An 18,540-nucleotide genomic window follows, 5' to 3' on the forward strand; every position below is an offset into this window, starting at 1 on the left:
CGAATTTCCGTAATATCGAATTCAGTATAGGAAATATTAATGATTATTGAATTATATGTAAATTGTAAATAGGGGTCGAAATATAGTAGCACTTTTTAATATAATTTTATTTAATAAAAATTCTTGTCGAAATTTTGATGAAAATTCTATGAAATTAAAAATTTTATTACATCATATAACAATGAAATAAAATAAAGAACAATCAAACAATTCATTATTTGTATTTTATTGAATTTTGTCTCTCATTAAAATAATATACAAAGTTAATACAAAACTATTTATTTGCATACTTAAAATAAATCAATTCCAACAAAAGCACACTTAAAGCTAAAATCATGCCAAATACAAAACAGATCAAAGGAGCGTAGAAATAATCAAAACTAAGATATATACCGCCATTATTCTCAGTGTCATTTAAAAATCGTATTTCTACACTTTGTATGCCATCAAAATTAGTATCCATCACAAATTTGTTAAGAATACCCGATTCCATTACATATTTCAAATAACGATTGAACAGCTGAATATAAGGCAAATCTCTGCCTACTGTAAAATACTGGGGCATGGTGAAAACAACCTCATTGATTCTATACATGCGAGGAACTTTAAGAAAACGCTGCTGAAATAATAAAAAAACAATCTTGTCCTGTAAGGCCAACAGCAAATGAGTATTATTTAAATCACGATGAGCTTTATACAGATCAAAATTGTCAATAACTATTGCCTTTTTTATAATAACTTCAGGTATATTTGAAAGAGTTTGCAGATAATTATAATCCATTTTTCGTACAAGCAATTGTATATTTGTATTGTTTAAATCCTCAAGTTTTTCCACTTTGGTTCCGTAGATATCTTGTACCAATAAGCTGGACAATTTGGCCATATACAAATTGGTGAATATAAAACCATTAAGAAAGATTAGAGAATATACTAGTTTCTGGCGATTGGTTTTTATTTTGAAATTAAGCTGATTCTGATACAGGAATAAGGCAAGAACATAAAGAATTGATTTGGTAAAATCCACTTCATTGATATAATGAGGTCCGTAGTGAATAAAGGCAACAGCCAGAGCACAGAATACTAGCAGTAGGTGAATATAAAAAACGGTATCGGAGGTATAAGGCTGCATAAAATATTTAGTTTTCGATAAGGAAGCGGGATAAGGTGCCAGAATATATGATTTCACGAGCCATAAAACATCACTGCTGCTACCAGCAACAGGATCATATATATGTAAAGATGTAGGTAAAATATCAATAGATTTATTGTTTACACCTTGTCTGATAGCCTCCATATTAAGTGAGTTATAAACTACGGGAAAATTCTTGAATTGAAAATTGTAATGTTCTATAAAAATTCTGATAATTTTATATAAATAACCCGTATACACTAGTTTTCCAAATTTATTTCTGTACTGATAACAGCGTGGAGGTAAAGATACGATGGGCACAGTCAAAGGATATCTTTGAAAATCCACTATATCCTTTCTCTCAACATATTCTTTTAGGTTAGATATGCGATGCAATCTAATGTTAGGCACTGGATCGTAAGTATACAGCACACCCTGTACATAATATAAAACTTTGCTGTGGCCACAGTACCAATTAATATTAGCTAGTTGAAATAAATCCTTTATTTGGGCTTCAGGATAAATCCATAAAATATGATTAAAGTATAAAATCTTTAGAAGCTGTTTTACAATTTCATAAACTCTATCTAGCTCTGAATGTTCTACCGCCACTATAGTTAGCATTTGATGATGGTGTAGTGTATTGATTTCCATATTATAATTCCTTGTTATTATTAGCTTAGGGATATTTAAAGATTTAATCACTTTCTCCATATCCTGTGAAATTTCTAAGCCAACCACTGCATTCCATTTGATTTTGAGTTTCTCATTTAAATCACTGATTACACTTATCAGTTGCTCTTGATGTTGATTTTCGGCTGAGTTTAGTTTTCCACTCGAAATCATTGCAATTATAAATAAAGCAAAACACTTGTTAAATTTCATTTTTAATTCCATTTTCTGTTGTTCACTTTTCTTCCGTTTGTTCAATGCTTTGTAGTGATTGATTGTAGTGTAAATTTATTAGTGTTTGGAATTTGAATAGTTTGGTATTCAATTCTAGAAATCAATAGTTTTTTAAATAGTGTTATTATTTCTAAATACATTGTTGTAACTGTCATGAAATGTGAAAATTTTAAACGTTTCTACCCTACACCATCATATCAGGGTGAGTTTGTGCTAATGTTTGTAAAGCCCAAAAACTATTAGCCTAACTCACACCTTAAATCATACTGATGGTCGACTATTAAAATTGTTTGAAATCGGTCTATTAAGTATTTCACTTGGCCTTCATGTCCCCCGTAATAGGACTTTATCGATAATAAATGTCTGATTTATATAGGTATCCACAGACGTTTTTCCACATATAACACATCTAAATATAGGCTGAATCCTCTTGCTCATAAACGTTTTAAAATTAGTGCTTGAGTTGCTCCCAATGATTTCGCAATCTCTGGTTGAGTAATGCCTCCAATTCTTGGTCTTCAAACAATTTTATCTGGCCTAGGAGATCATTGTCTTCCGTATCAAAATCACCACATCTGAACCGAACTAACCATTTCTCGCACGTTGAAACACATTCACCATAAATATGCTTTGGAGAGCAATCGATGTGCTTCAGCGGCTGGGAAAATACTTTGGATTTAAATAGAAAAGACATCATTGCCATGTAAAAACATTAGTAAATTATTATTATTTAAATCGCGATGAGCTTTATACAGATCAAAATTGCCAATTACTATTACCTTTTTTACAATAACTTCAGGTATATTTGAAAGAGTTTGCAGATAATTATAATGGATTTTTCGTACAAGCAATTGTAAATTTGTGTTGTTTAAATCCTCAAGTTTTTACTTTGGAGTTAAATAGAGAACACATCAAGGTTTCCAAGGCGGCTTTCCGTTTTATAATCCCAGCTTTGGGATTTAAGAACATGTGGCCCAAATTTTAAATTTTTATAAAAAATATGTCAAATTCCGAAGAACTTAGTGGCGACATAATCGTAAAATTGGACATGTTTTTTTATAACAAAATCTTTTCCCTAAAACTACCTTACAGAAAGACATAAAATGGTTATATGTTCTTAAAGAAAGTTTTTTTTTTAAATAGAAAAAGAGTTAAGGCAAAAATCTAATACTTTTTTTAATTTTTTAATTGAAAATTGTTTATTTTTGGATTCATAATTTATATTGCACTTTTATGTTATTAGTAATTTACTTGACTAACTAACAAAAAAAATCGAGTCCATTCGGTTCAAAAGTATGCCCTATATTTTTAAAAATGTTTACCAAGGTATGGCCGAATTTTAAAATTTCAATTTTGAAATGCTTATAACTCGGAAATTATAAAAAATAAATAGTATGTTTTTTTAAGACCAAAAATATAAAAATCTTTGAAATCGGATGGGAAACAAAAAAATGGCATGGGTTTAAAAATTTTACATGTCGACGGTACCCTAATTTGAGTCCCATAGCTCCGCTCCTGGAAAATTTGTAGATCCCATTTCAATAACTTAAATACTCCTTGGTTACGCTCATGTAAAAATATATCCAGATCGGACCAGTTGTTTAGATTTATTTCCAAAAAATTTCGATTCTGTCCCACTGTGGTATGTCAACAAACTATACTGTCGAATTTGGGATGATACCAACCCATATCAGATCCAAGAGCAACCAATTTATCCCGAAAAAGTCACAATATCGTGCGGATTTTGGGTTATAGGCGTCATCGCTCCATATTTCATTGAGAACAACGTTGGCCAGCTCATTACCGCCAATGGCGAGTGCTATTGGTCGATGATTACCAACTTCTTTTGGCCTCTATTGGATGATATGGACAGTAATGAAATGTGGTTTCAACAGATTATGTCACATAGAACATTTTGTAAGTGCTATGTGATCTGGCCACCGAGATAGTGCAATTTGAGTGTGGTTTTCTTAAGTCACAGGTCTATGCGAATAAGCCACAGCGGCCCTCAAAGCCTACATAACCATTGACATTGGTCAGCCTGAATTATGAATTTGTTGACATAAATTCCGTATATATAAAACTTATTTGGAGCTAAACTTCTGTAGATACCTATATAACTTAAACATATATAACCGATAAAGTCCAATTTGTATGGGGGCTAGGTGAAATAATAGATCGATTGCCAGTTTCAATAGGCTTGGTCCTTGGGCTGAAAAAATTATAAGTACATACTAGGGTATTCAAACGATTAACCGTTAATCGGTTAACCGATTAATTTTTGTCGGTTAACTGTTCGAATAATTCAAAAATGCCGATTTTCAAATAACAAATAAACCGATTAATTTGTGTCGGTTAACCGATTAACCGAAATTTCTTATTTTTGCAGTTTAACATATTTTTTTTTGATTTATTTTTCCGTTTTAATTTAAATGCAAATGTCAAAGTAAAATTTCATATTTTTTCGAACATCCAAGAAATATGTTTAGTGACTATAACAACTGACATATTTAATTTGCATGTATTTGACGGATGAGAACATGATAATAGACGAAACTGGAAACACTACTGAAACGAGTCTTTTACCAGAACTTATCGAAATTAGTAAAAGTATTAAAAATCTAAAAAAATTCAAAAAGGACTCCAATGATGAAATCAATTTTCTGAAGACCCCAGATATCTTCGGGATCCAAATCTTCAATAATTCTGTCAGACATGCTTTCAAGAAGTTTCCTATTTAAAATCAGCAAAATCGGTCCACAAATGGCTGAGATATGAGGAAAAAATTAGGACAACCTCGATTTTTGACATATATCTGGATTACTAAGTCATTAATATAGACAATATGGATATCTAATGATAGATATCCCAAAGACCTTTGCAACGACGGATATAAGACCATAGTAAGTTGTACCTACAATGGGTCAAAATAGGTAAAAAATATTTTTTAACCCGAATTTTTTTTTCACCAAAAAATTTAAAAACAAAATTTTTTTTCTAAAATTTTAGAAAAAATTAAAAAAACGACTTATATACACTACACCAAATTTTACTTCAAAATACAAATTTTAAATATTTTTAGGTAAACAAAATTTTTTTTTCCAAAGTCGTTTTTTTAATTTTTTTTAAATTAATAAGATTCGGCACAGCCGAGTATAGCTCTTTTACTTGTTTTCTATGTTTTTGTTCATTTTATTAATAAAATACTTAAATAAGAACACAAAATCCATAGTTTTATTATCAGTTTTTAATCTAAATAGAAATTATTCGGTTAATCGAATAATTTAAAATTAACCGATTAAATCTATACCCCGATTAATTATTTGCTCGATTAAACCAGAAACCCGATTAATTGAATACCCTAGTACATACCAAATTTTAATGAAATATCATCAAAATTGCGAACTGTACTTTGCGCACAAGGTTTACATGGACAGCCAGACGGACGGATGGATGGACGAATGTACATATTTAATCGACTCAGAAAGTGATTCTAAGTCGATCGGTGTACTTTAAGATGGGTGTTAGACTAATATTTTTGGGCGTTACATCTGCACAAACCCATTATACCCTCCCCACTATGTAGGGTATTATTATTAGCATTTTCTTTTAATGTTTTACAAAATATCATTGTTACAATAAATCAAATGTAAATTTATGCCAAATTTGATTTATTAATTTTAAATAATCTCAATTTAAACTTATAATATACAATTTCCATTAAAAATACAATAACTGACAAAATCACACCACCGAAATATAAAACCAAAGGTGCATAGAAGTATTCCAATGTTAAAAGATGATCATTATCATTTGCGGTATCCTTAAAATAACTAATTTCTCCACTCTGTACGCCATCCCATTCGATGTCATTCAAAATCTTTCGCAGTAAACCAGAATCGTCCATATATTTCAGATAACGATTAAATAATTGAATAAAGGGTAGATTATGACGCATTGTGAAACAAATTTGTTCTGTAATAACAACTCCATCTATCTGCTGCACCAATGGAACTTTAAGAAACTTCTGTTGCAGCATAAAGAAATGGATTTTGTCCTCAAAGCCCATATGAAAGAAAGAAATGTTCAGGCCACGACGTTTAGTATCCACATCAATGGCGTTTGTAGGTATAATACGTTGGAAGATTATAGGTGACATAGCGGACACAGAACTGAAATGCATTAAATCATTGGTCCACATAAACATTTTCAAATCAGTGGAGTTTATATCCATTATGGTTTTAATTTGAGGCTCATAGATGGTCAATACTAACATGCTGGATAGTTTACATAGATACATTTGCACCATAATAAAGCCATAAAGAAACAGGCAAATATATACCGAATTGCTGATGAGATTGGAATTTTTGAAGATATTTAGATGATGTTGATATATAGCCAAACTTAAGACGTAGAGTAATGATTTTGAAAAATCCACTTTGATGCCTTTAAAATACACAATAAAAACAAGAACTGTGGAGCTTAGCAATACTAATAGTAAATATATAATCCATATTTCATTTTTAAATGGCTTTTCAAAATATTGATATTTTGGAATTGGTTTAGCATTAGGCACAACTATGATAGCATGGACATTCCTTAGTACATCAGAAGCGGTAAAATTCGGATTTCGATAGGCCATAAAGGGAATAGCATCCATTTTACCAGATCCCAAATCTATAAGAAGATCTTCCATATGATCGGTATGGTAGTCATTCGGATATTCAATGAATTTGAAATTATATTGTTGTATGAAATTGATTAAAATTTTATAAAAATAGCCGGCATAGATAAAATTTCCATGAGAATCTCTATAACGATAGCAGCGTGGTGGACTTGAAGTTATTGGAAATCTAAAGGGATGTTGATGATAATTTACAATATCCTTATTATCATAAAACTCCTGTATAGAAGACAATTTCAAAACCTTTAAAAGCGGCAATGGATTATAAGTATAAATATGTTCATTGTGAAGAAATAAAACTCGTACAAATCCATGATACCAACATAGTTGAGATATTTGTTGTAGATATTCCAGTTGCTCTTTATCAGTATCAATAATCCATAATACAGTAGTAAAATGTATTAATTTTAATATTTTTACCAACGATTTAATTATAAATTCCAAATGCTTTTCTTCCTGAAAAATTACAGTCATAACATTATGACTGAAAATATTGTGTATTTCTGTTTCATTTTCCATATTTTCTCTAGTCGTTTTTAGTAGTATTGATTTTTCTGTTTTCCTTAGAAAATCCTCCATTTCCAAATTGTTCAAAGAGTTCTGTTTAATAATAATATTCCATTCAATGTTGAGATGTTTGTTCATGTCATTAATTAGATTAATTAAATTTCTTTCAGCTAAATAGTGCTTCCCATTGAAAAGTATTGCGAGCAATAATAAAATGTCTTTATGCATTTGTATTAGCAGCGTTTCGAAACAAACTTTTCACTTGAATATTTGTTTTATTATTAGTTGCTGTATGAGTTTTACACTTTCACTAGGGCTCAAAACATTGTTGAAATATGTAATCAAATTAACCCTTAAATTAATTTAACAAATTAACCTCTTTTTTGATCAGACAACAGACGAAGTTAGATATACGTAAACTACCAAATATTAATTCATAATAGTGTTACGTATAATTAACATAACTTTGTTTTTAATACCGATGTTACGTATACGTAAAGTAATTTATTGCTAATATCCCAGCAGGAAATACTATTAAAACTGTCGCCAGTACTAGTTACTTATTATAACCCAGACAATGCATTTAACATGTGCGTGTAATTTGAAGCCTACTATGGACTAGGTACTTCTTTTGGGACCATATGTAGACACTGGAACCAGAGATTCACTAGTACATTTTCGTAATTCTAGTCAACACTTTTTGTACTTTTCAGAAATAGATGTCGATAATGAAACTGCATATTTTGTTAACATTTGACGTTGTATTAAAAAAACAGAAAGGTACGAATTCATAACAGTTGGAATAGTCGTCTTTAAATTCTTTTTTTTTTCTCATCAAAGACAAATATTAATATGTAGAAGTTTCTAAAAAAAAAACTGAATAATGAAACATCTGAGATCATCATGAAATATTCGTAATATATAACAATTTTACAACGTTAGTTCGAATAATTTAACAGCTGATTGCTATTTATAAATCGCTTAATCTCTTAATTTTGGGAACAAATTATGGCAAATAAATCATTGGTATAAATATATCAGGGTAGGTTCGTGCCCGAATTTTCTTTATTTCTTTTTTTATAAATTTTTTTTTGCGAATTTAAAAATAAAAATCGCGTAAAAAAATTTTATGTCAAGTTTTCGTTGTGTATTTCGCCAGCAAACATATTCTAGCGTATAAATACCATAGTGGGAAGGGTATTATTAATTTGTGCTGATGTTTGTAAAGCTATGTATACACGGTTGTCAGATCTTGTAATATTGTCAGAAAATGTCTATACAATAACTATACATAGCATAACGCCTAAAAATATTAGTATAGAATCACTTCCTGAGTCGATTAAACGAAGTCCACCTGTCCGTCAGGCTGGCTGGCAAACTAAAATTCAATTCCGGCCAAAAATCCATAACTTTTTTATTTGTTCATAAAAATGTTTGAAATTTTGTATATGTATTGAGAATATAGGACGTTCTAAAAGTATCAAAAAAAATTACATGTAAGTGGCTGAAATTTAGTCCAAAAATAAAGAATAAAATATGTGATCGAAAAAAAATTTCATCATTAAAATTTCGGATTACATATGAGGGGCTTAGAGCACAAGGGATTCAAGTGACTAATGTTTAATAATGAGAAAAAAGAGGTTAAAGTTAATTTACAATAAAAATTTTTAGATGCTATCTGGAATATTACTTTTTAATTAATAGAGATCCTGAGATATATTTTAATCTAACACGATACAAAAATAGCATCTTTTATATATAGAAATACCTTAAAATTACCTTTGAAGTAAGGAAAGTCGCACTTATACCCCTTGTGCTTTAATTTTTTTTTTTTTAAATTTCTAAATTACCTAATAAGAAAACCAAATAGACTAAATTTTATTAAATAACATTTTATTAAGAAACGCTTTTATGGTTCTTTGTTACATTTTTTAGTCGTCATAATCAGGTTCCATGACTTCATCAGACTCATCTTCATCCTCACTTTGACTTCTTCCATTCTATCGTGAGGAAGTGCTTTAAACCATTCATGGTAAATTAGTGGTATATAGCAAAGAATATCCTGTAGGTTCTTGAATTTCTGGAGCTTTATGGGTTTGACGCTGTTTTTTGGAGGAAGTTGGGATAGTAACTGCACGGCTGGGCCATCATTTCGAGCTTTCATGTTTATTGGGTGAAGTTTTCTTGCACATTCATAAGATCATCTTTGTATGAGATGATCAGATTCAGAATTTTCAGATTCACTAATTTGTAATGGTTTTACGTACCAAAAATAATAGACAATCAACAATTATTAATATACTCGATTCCATTATTTTATGTTACTTTTTTTGGCAAATAATCCACAAACTGCACTAAGGTATTTGAACAGGTGCTTTGATGACAAGTGATGGAATTACTCGCTAGATTTCAGCTGATCACTTATCTGAATTCACTCACTCAGTCCATGTGAAAAATGAATTTTAATATTAGCTTAGAGCACATGTACCCCTTGTGCTCCAAGCGAAACAGGTATTTTAATCACAAGTGCTAGATTTGGTCTCCATTTCTCGCTAACGGATGAGAATCCGAAATTCAACTCTTGTGCTATGAACATCTCTGAACTTCATCTACTAACTCCATATGTTAACTCAATTTTAGAAAAAAAGGCACTTGAACCCCTTGTGCTCTAAGCCCCTTATATATAAGATTTGGCCAAACAATCATGGACGTTTTAAAATTATCGAACATTTAGGTTATTCATGTAAATGCCTGAAATTTGGTGTATATTTAAGAAAAACACACTTGATCCATCTCAAAAAATATTAGAAATTGCATACAGGAGTTGGCGAAATAAACATTGACATTATAAAAGTATCGAAAAAAGTATATAATTTTTGTAAATGGCTTCAGTTAGGTTTATAATTAAAAATAACATAAATGATCCAAATTTCGAAATAACTCTCAAACTTACATAATTTTTGAAATTGACCAAAAAAAATACAAAAAAAATGTGTAAAATATGAAGGCACTGTAATCATTCTGGTTATTGGAATGGCAGATATTTGCAGCTGAAATTTATAGCACTTACTCTTGATACTTCACAGTATTATACGTAATTTACACTTAACCTCTAATAGGCCCTTTTAATTTGTTCTGGCCTTTCAAACTTTTATTTTAATTAAGTTTCTATAGATTTAAAACTAGTTCCTATAGGATTATAATCACTTCACTTTCATATAAAAAGGACACGCAAAAACTCCATAATAACTACGTGCCATGGTTAACTGCTAACTGTTTTAACTGTCTGAAGTGTTAAGAAAAATTTACCATCAAAATTTTATAAAAATTAAAAAAACCAAAAAAAATATTTTTGGCCGGAATTTACCACCGTGCAGTGTAATAAAATTATCTGCAATTACAGAAACACACAAAAAAACAGATTCGTGATAGCTACCGAATTTGTTGCCAATCAAATGATTCTACCAAAATTTTTGGAAGGGGTAACAAACGTTTGGATGCTTCAACCGAAATTCTTCTTTATTCACTGATTTTCTGTTGCTAGAACCAAAAAATTCGATTGGTAATACGAATCTGTTTTCTCTGTGCTGGATTTAAATTCACATACTTTTTTCAATTGTCCTTAACAGGTTAATTTAGATTTAGATATTTTAAATTAATTTGCTCAAATAAATATTAATCATTTAATGTCAAAAGATTGCCCTGATAAAGCGGCTCCGAAATTACCGCACTCTTTCCTAATTATAATACTAAATTATAATTTATAATCAGCTAAAAACAAGTAAGAAAGTGTGATCGGTCAAGCCTGACCACATAATACCCTACACTAAGTAAAAGAGCAAAAACATTATTCTTTTAAAATTTCAATAATTTATATTTTTGAGTGATTTTCGGAAGTAAGGCCCACTTCCCATGGGACTATGACCAATTATGGACCGATCACCATGAAATCGCGTGTGATTTATGTCTATATGAAAGTTTACTATGTTGAATTTTGTGAGTATACCAACATTTTTAAGCGATTTATGCACGTTAAAGTGATTTTCGGAAGCGGGTCTATATGGGAGCTATGACTAATTATGGACCGATCGTAACAAAATTTGGTGACATGAATTTTGTGTATATAAAACTTATTTGGAGCGCAATTTGTGGAGATACATTTATAAATTAAACATTTATGACCGATAAAGTCCAATTTCGGAAGGACATTTGTATGGGGGCTAGGTGAAATAATGGACCGATTTCAACCAGTTTCAATAGGCTTGGTCCTTGGGCGAAAAAAATAATATGTACCAAATTTGATCGAAATATCTTCAAAATTGCGACCTGTACTCTGCGCACAAGGTTTACATGGACAGCCAGCCAGCCAACCAGACGGACGGACATCGTTTAATCGACTCAGAAAATAATTCTAAGTCGATCGGTAATATTTTTGGGCGTTAACAACATCTGCACAAACGCATAATACTCTCCCCATTATGATGGTGTAGGGTATAATAAATAGCAAACCTTAAACACTGTTAATGCATTAAAAAACAAGTAAAACCGTACAGTAGGTCAAGCCCACATATATGATACCCTACACCGAGTATACACAAACAGTAATTTTAAAATTTTATTTTTTTATAATTCAGGCTGCATTTGACCGATTAAATTGCTTTAAGAGCCCGTGTGGCTTGTGGATTTTTCGCATAAACCTGCGACTTCAGAAAATCCCACAAGAAAACCTCTAACGGGGTCAAATTTCACGATCTCGGTTCACATACCTCTACGTGAGATGATCATGCCCACAAATCGCTCATTCAGAATGTCCAATGTGGCATAATCTGTATGGCGCGTAGCGCCGTCCTGTTTAAACCACATGCCGTTGCAGTGCATATTATCCATTCCAGGCCAAATCATCGACCTATTGCACTCGCCGTTGTCTGTGATGGCCTGGCCAACGTTGTTCTTCAAGAAATATGCGCTGATAAATTGGATGCTCTTGGACCTCATATGGATTGGTATCTTCCAAAATTAGACAATTTTGTTTGTTGATGGGCCTCATCGCTAAATATGATTTTTTGATGAAAATTAGGGTCAGTTTCGAACTGTTCAAGTGCCCGTTCTCTAAACACAAGCCAAGTTCATGCTATATACAAGCTATGACCCATTGTGGACCGATCGTCAAAAAATGTAGATTCATGAATTAGTTGCAGATAAAATTTATTTGAGATAAGTTTCATCACCATTTCAATACTTGCAAAATATTTATGCATGTTAAAGAGATTTTCGGAAGTGGTTCTTATATGTGAATTATAAGTAATTATGATCTGATCGTCATAAATCAGGTAGCATGATTTGCCAGCCAACTAGACGGACGGACATCGTTGAATCCAGAAAGTGATTATGATTTAGGTAAGTACTTGGCTAATTACAAATATCAGCACAAATGCATAGTACCCACCATACTATGGTGGTGCAGGGTATAAATATTTAAAATGTTCATACATATTTCATGGCAGTTCAAACATTCATTAAATAATAATAATAACCACTATTTTAAAAACTATTCATTTCTAGAAATGAATAACAAAATATTCAAATTCCATCACAAGTAAATTTACACTACAATCAGTCATTACAAAACATTGAACAAACGAAAGAGACACTTTAACAAAAGCGTGCCACAGAAAATGGAAATAATAATGAAATTTAATAATTGTTTTGTTTTATTGACAATTGCAATGATTTCGAATGGAAAACTAAACTCAGCTGAAAATCAACACCAAGTGAAACTGATAAGCTTAATCAGTGATTTAAATGAGAAACTTCAAATCGAATGGAATGCAGTGGTTGGCTTAGAAATTTCACAGGACATGGAGAAAGTGATTAAATCTTTAAATATCCCTAAGCTAATAATAACAAGGAATTATGATATGGAAATCAATACACTACACCATCATCAAATGCTGACTATAGTGACGGTAGAACATTCTGAGCTGGATAGAGTCTATGACATTGTAAAACAGCTTCTAAAGATTTTGTACTTTAATCATATTTTATGGATTTATCCTGAAGCCCAAGTAAAGGATTTATAGCAACTAGCTAATATTAATTGGTACTCTGGCCACAGCAAAGTTTTATATTATGTACAGGGTGTGCTATATACTTACAATCCAGTGCCTAAAATTAGGTTGCATCGCATCTCTAACCTAAAAGAATATGTTGAGAGAAAGGATATAGTTAATTTTCAAAGATATCCTTTGACAGTACCCATCTTAGCTATACCACCACGCAGTTATCAGTACAGAAATAAATTTGGAAAACTGGTGTATACGGGTTATTTATATAAAATTATTAAAATTTTTATAGAACATTACAATTTTCAATTCATGAAGTTTCCCACAGTTTATAACTCATTTAATATCGAGGCTGTTAGACAAGGTGTAAACAATAAATCTATTGATATTTTACCTACATCTTTACATACATATGATCCGGATGCTGGTGGCAGCAGTGATGTTTTATGGCTCGTGAAATCATATATTATGGCGCCTTATCCCGCGCCCTTATCGAAAAGTAAATATTTTATGCAGCCTTATACCTACGATACCGTTTTTTATATTCACCTACTGCTAGTATTCTGTGCTCTGGCAGTTGCCTTTATTCACTACAGACCACATTATATCAATGAAGTGGATTTTACCAAATCAATTCTTTATGTTCTTGCCTTATTCCTGTATCAGAATCAGCTTAATTTCAAAATAAAAACCAATCGCCAGAAACTAGTGTATTCTCTAATCTTTCTTAATGGTTTTATATTCACCAATTTGTATATGGCCAAATTGTCCAGCTTATTGGTACAAGATATCTACGGAACCAAAGTGGAAAAACTTGAGGATTTAAACAATACAAATATACAATTGCTTGTACGAAAAATGGATTATAATTATCTGCAAACACTTTCAAATATACCTGAAGTTATTATGAAAAAGGCCATACTAATTGATTATTTTGATCTATATAAAGCTCATCGTGATTTAAATAATACTCATTTATTAATGGCCTTACATGATAAAATTATTTTCATATTATTTCAACAGCGTTTTCTTAAAGTTCCTCGCATGTATAGAATCAATGAGGTTCTCTACACCATGCCCGAGTATTTTACCGTACGCAGAGATTTGCCTTATATTCAGCTGTTCAATCGTTATTTGAAATATGTAATGGAATCGGGGATTCTTTATAAATTTGTGGTGGATACTAATTTTGATGGCATACAAAGTGGAGAAATACGTTTTTTCCATGATACTGAGAATAATGGTGGTATATATCTTAGTTTTGATTATTTCTACGCTCCTTTGATCTGTTTTGTATTTGGCATGATTTTAGCTTTAAGTGTGCTTTTGTTGGAATTGATTTATTTTAAGTATGTAAATAAATAGTTTTGTATTAACTTTGTATATTATTTTAATGAGATACATGTGTATAAAATTCAATAAAATACCGCAAATTCCCAAAAAATTTAATTTAATATTTTAGACGCTGTGCTATAATATTTCGACCCTTTGTGATGCAGTTTCTGTTTCCATCTGCTAACTTTGAAATTTGTCACGATTTTTATTTTGGTATTTCATATATGAGGGATTTCATGTCAATTTAACCAACTTTTGAAATCCGATCGGGACGAAATTTCCACCAAGGTTAGTTCTATTGGACAGTAATTCAGAAAAAAATTTTCAACAAGATCCGTCGAGAACTCTGATTTAGAGGAGGTCAAAATTTGAAGTCGTATGTCTTACGTTACAAAATATTTATTCTGATAGATATCCCACTCGCATCCCACTAAGCGACGAAGAGCATCTTAAAGAAATGGACCTAAGCTTACTTTTGAGCAAAATAAAATTTAAAAAAAATCAAAAATTTTATATCTTGAGTTACAAAATATTCATTTTGATAGATATCCCACTCGTATCCCACTAAGCGATCAAAATGGCCTTCAAGGAAAATATCTAAACTTTCTTTTAATCAAAAACAAATTTTTAAAAAAAAAGTTTTTGATTTTGCAAAAAAAGTAAAAAATTTTATGTTTTGATTCACAAAACATTTATTTTGATAGATATGCAACTCGCATCCCACTAAGCGACCGAATAAGTCTTCAAGGAAAATGTCTAAGATTTCTTTTGAGAAAAAAGGTCCCATTTTGAAAAAAAAGTCACAAAAGTTTTTGATTTAAAAAAAAAAATATCAACATTTTTTTTCGAAAGATTGAAGAAATAGCTGTCTAAGGCCCCTATTACCGTTTACAACAGTTGTATTCTTTTAAAATGCGATCATGATTTACATTTGCATTTTAAAAAATAAAACACTAAAATACAACTGTTGTAAACCGTAATCGGGGCCTAAAATATTTGAGACACATTTTGCTAAGAACAATAAGTAATAATTTATATGGATGAGAAAAAATGTTGACCCCCTCCAACTCAGAGAGCTCACAAATTTCATCCTGATCGGAAGACATCGATTTCAAAAGTTAGTTTAGTTGACATGAAATCCCCATATTTATCATGAATTCCATAAGACATCACAAACAAATGGAGTCAGTTGAACATTTCCATTTGTATTATAGTAACTGCGGGTAATGTGGACTACCGTGTTGTTTTTTTCTAAATTTCGGTCACAATATATATTGATATTAAAAAAGTTGTGAAGCAATAAATTAGCTAATGTAATCTCTAATTGTTTTTGCTGCTGAAAATTTTTTCCGTCAAAGGATAAAAAATTTATGAGAAAATATTGTAAGGAACCCAAAAACCAGTATTAAAAAAATTGGAGGGTAATGTGAACCACTATATGAGGGTATTGTGGACTAGTATTTAATACATACAATTCATGAACCAGCTAATCATGAATGATTAAAAAATTTAATTTTAATATATTATTATTAATACAAACTAAAAAGTCGCGTTCTTGGCTTAGATAGATGGCATACAAAGTACATAGTTATTGTCGGGTAATGTGGACCATTAGTACATATTCAAGTAATTTAAGTGGTCCACATTACACGAACTTGGGCTACAGTGGTAAACAATTATTTTTACCTAATAAGCTAAATGTGCTTAAATTCTTACCAAATATATGCAAAACTACGTGTCAACTTTAACTATATAAAACAACCAAACATTAAATTCTACCAAGTAACTGTACCAAATTTTTTTTTCTTACTTGGGCCGAAAAAAATGATGAGCACCGCATTAATTTCAATACAAGAATAAAAAGCCAACATATCAATTACTCATGAAAGCACATGTGCAATTTTCGTTTAAAACAAATTGAAAAAAGACACTGATCCACATTAGATGCATAGTCCACAGTACCCGAAGTTACTCTACTTTTATTTTCGAAAAACTCTCGATTTTAATAATATTAGGTAAATATTAGGTATCTTATGTATCTCGTTTCTTATGAAGCTGATGTCGGATTTTATTGATTTATGATTTGAAAGATAATTATGACCTCTATGGACTAAATAATTAAAAAAGATCGTATTAAAAAATGCAATTTACAGATAAGCTTTTGGAAAAGATCATGAACTAAAATTTAAAATTTTGTCATATAAACTTAAAAAGCGTTACACTAACTAAGCAAAAGAAATAATTTTTTATTTGATGGAAAGTTCTAAAAGGTTTCATATTTAACACCAGTTCATTTCTGAATGAAACCTATGGAATGGGCTAGCTATGTCTGTCGATCTGTTTAAAGCACGATAGAAGGACTTATAAGGGACATTTTTATAAAATATTCTTTGTTGAGCAGAACCAGAGTTATAGACCACAATGTGAGACAACCTACACAAAAGTTGATAGTTTTCAAAACTTTTTTTCCAATATTATTTAAATATTTATATGACAAATATCTATAGAATCCATACAAAATTTAATATTGAAAATAGGTAAAATCTCATAATATAACAATAAAAGGTAGAATCACTACAAAATATGTTATCAATTCTACATGCCTTGAATTGTCAGACTAATATAAAATAAAAAATAAAAGTAGAATTGAAAAAAAACATCAAAAATTAACTAAATAAAAAATATTTCAAATTCAATTTAAATGTTTATTTGAACAAAATGTCGTAAGATTTATAAAATGTCCTGAAAATAAAATTAAAGAATGGAGTGCAGCCTGCGGTGTTGAGCTGAAGAAACACTCACGGATTTGCATGCATTATTTCAATGACTCCATTATATTGAACTGTATTTCAAATATAAACAAAATATTATTCAATTTTCATTTGTTATTATTCGTATTTTTGGATTTCTGTTTTTTATTTTTCTATTATTTGACGTAACAAGGCATAGCATTTTAAACTCTCTACCTAGTGATTCTACCTTCTAATGGTTGTATCATGGTAAAATCTGATCAAAATAAATGTTTTTATACAAAATGTACAAAAATCAGTGGCAGCATTATATTGGTGGTGGGTACATTTAAAACTCTTACTTATTATATCGAGCCCTTAGCGCCAAATTATCGTATGCGACAAAACACAAATTTTACAGGAGAAGGTTTTTTCGATTATTTTTAAATTTTTACATAGAATTAAAAATTTTATGATTCGATATATTATAATTTCATTCCAGCTATTTGTCTATTTTTCAAAAATATTTATAACTTTTGACAATTAAAAACTCATGGAATACTTACTTTATTGAAAAATATGACAAAAAATATTTTTTATTGAATTTTTGCATAGATACAAATTTTTCAAATTGAAATAAAATATTTATTTATGAATAGTTTTTAATATAATTTCACAGTTATGTAAAATTTTCTATTTAAAATGGAAAAATAAAAACGAATTTTGAAATTTATTATCAGCAATCCCGCAATTCCCAAAAAAGTGTTGAAAAATCCCAAAAATGGAAATTTTTAGTTTTTTTGTTATAATATCCATACCAGGGTCGGAGTTATTGGAATCCTTTACAAAATAATTAAAAACCTATTGAGCCACCTATAATCGGTTACTATATTTTGATATCGAATATGCGATTTGAGAATTTTTGGCCTAAAATTTAATTTTACATAAAAAATAGGTGTTTTTTGAATGGACCTGGTCCCCTCGGTAACAAAAATTTTTAATTTTTTTTTTTCTTTCAAAACACTTTATGAAAACTTAGCTTTCAGAATGTATAAATTTCTTATACATCCTCTTAGAAATTTTTTGCGATAACTTAAAAAGAAAAAAAGTTATTTTTTCCCAAAAAATTAGCGAAAGTCGGCTTTTCAAAATTTTTTAAATTCAAATGCATATAACTTTGGACTTAGT

The 18,540-nt window shown here is 30.3% G+C and overlaps 4 protein-coding genes across 4 annotated transcripts in view; 1 reads left to right on the top strand and 3 right to left on the bottom strand.

Annotated features, from left to right (window-relative positions):
• Positions 1–274: 274 nt before the first annotated feature.
• On the bottom strand, positions 275–1,975 carry LOC135955449 (uncharacterized). Its single transcript, XM_065505800.1, has one exon. It carries the CDS (start codon positions 1,973–1,975, stop codon positions 275–277), a length of 1,701 nt encoding a protein of 566 aa, XP_065361872.1.
• Positions 1,976–5,690: 3,715 nt separating this feature from the next.
• On the bottom strand, positions 5,691–7,364 carry LOC135955450 (uncharacterized). Its single transcript, XM_065505801.1, has one exon. The coding sequence runs from the start codon at positions 7,362–7,364 to the stop codon at positions 5,691–5,693; it is 1,674 nt and encodes a 557-aa protein (XP_065361873.1).
• Positions 7,365–13,600: 6,236 nt separating this feature from the next.
• LOC135955451 (uncharacterized) lies at positions 13,601–14,653 on the top strand. Its single transcript, XM_065505802.1, has one exon. It carries the CDS (start codon positions 13,601–13,603, stop codon positions 14,651–14,653), a length of 1,053 nt encoding a protein of 350 aa, XP_065361874.1.
• An 895-nt stretch (positions 14,654–15,548) lies between these two features.
• LOC135955452 (uncharacterized) overlaps positions 15,549–18,540 on the bottom strand; it is a 97,765-nt gene continuing 94,773 nt past the window's right edge. Inside the window, exon 3 of the mRNA XM_065505803.1 lies at positions 15,549–15,610. Within this exon, the coding sequence (XP_065361875.1) occupies positions 15,549–15,610 (62 nt within the window). The remainder of the gene's footprint in view (positions 15,611–18,540) is intronic.

The sequence above is a fragment of the Calliphora vicina genome, chromosome 3 (assembly GCF_958450345.1).
Source record: "Calliphora vicina chromosome 3, idCalVici1.1, whole genome shotgun sequence".
Lineage (NCBI taxonomy): Eukaryota > Metazoa > Arthropoda > Insecta > Diptera > Calliphoridae > Calliphora > Calliphora vicina.

Coding starts and splice junctions, on each gene's coding strand:
- LOC135955449 (XM_065505800.1), bottom strand. CDS start 1,975: ATGATTTCGAGTGGAAAACTAAACTCAGCCGAAAATCAACATCAAGAG.
- LOC135955450 (XM_065505801.1), bottom strand. CDS start 7,364: ATGAACAAACATCTCAACATTGAATGGAATATTATTATTAAACAGAAC.
- LOC135955451 (XM_065505802.1), top strand. CDS start 13,601: ATGAAGTTTCCCACAGTTTATAACTCATTTAATATCGAGGCTGTTAGA.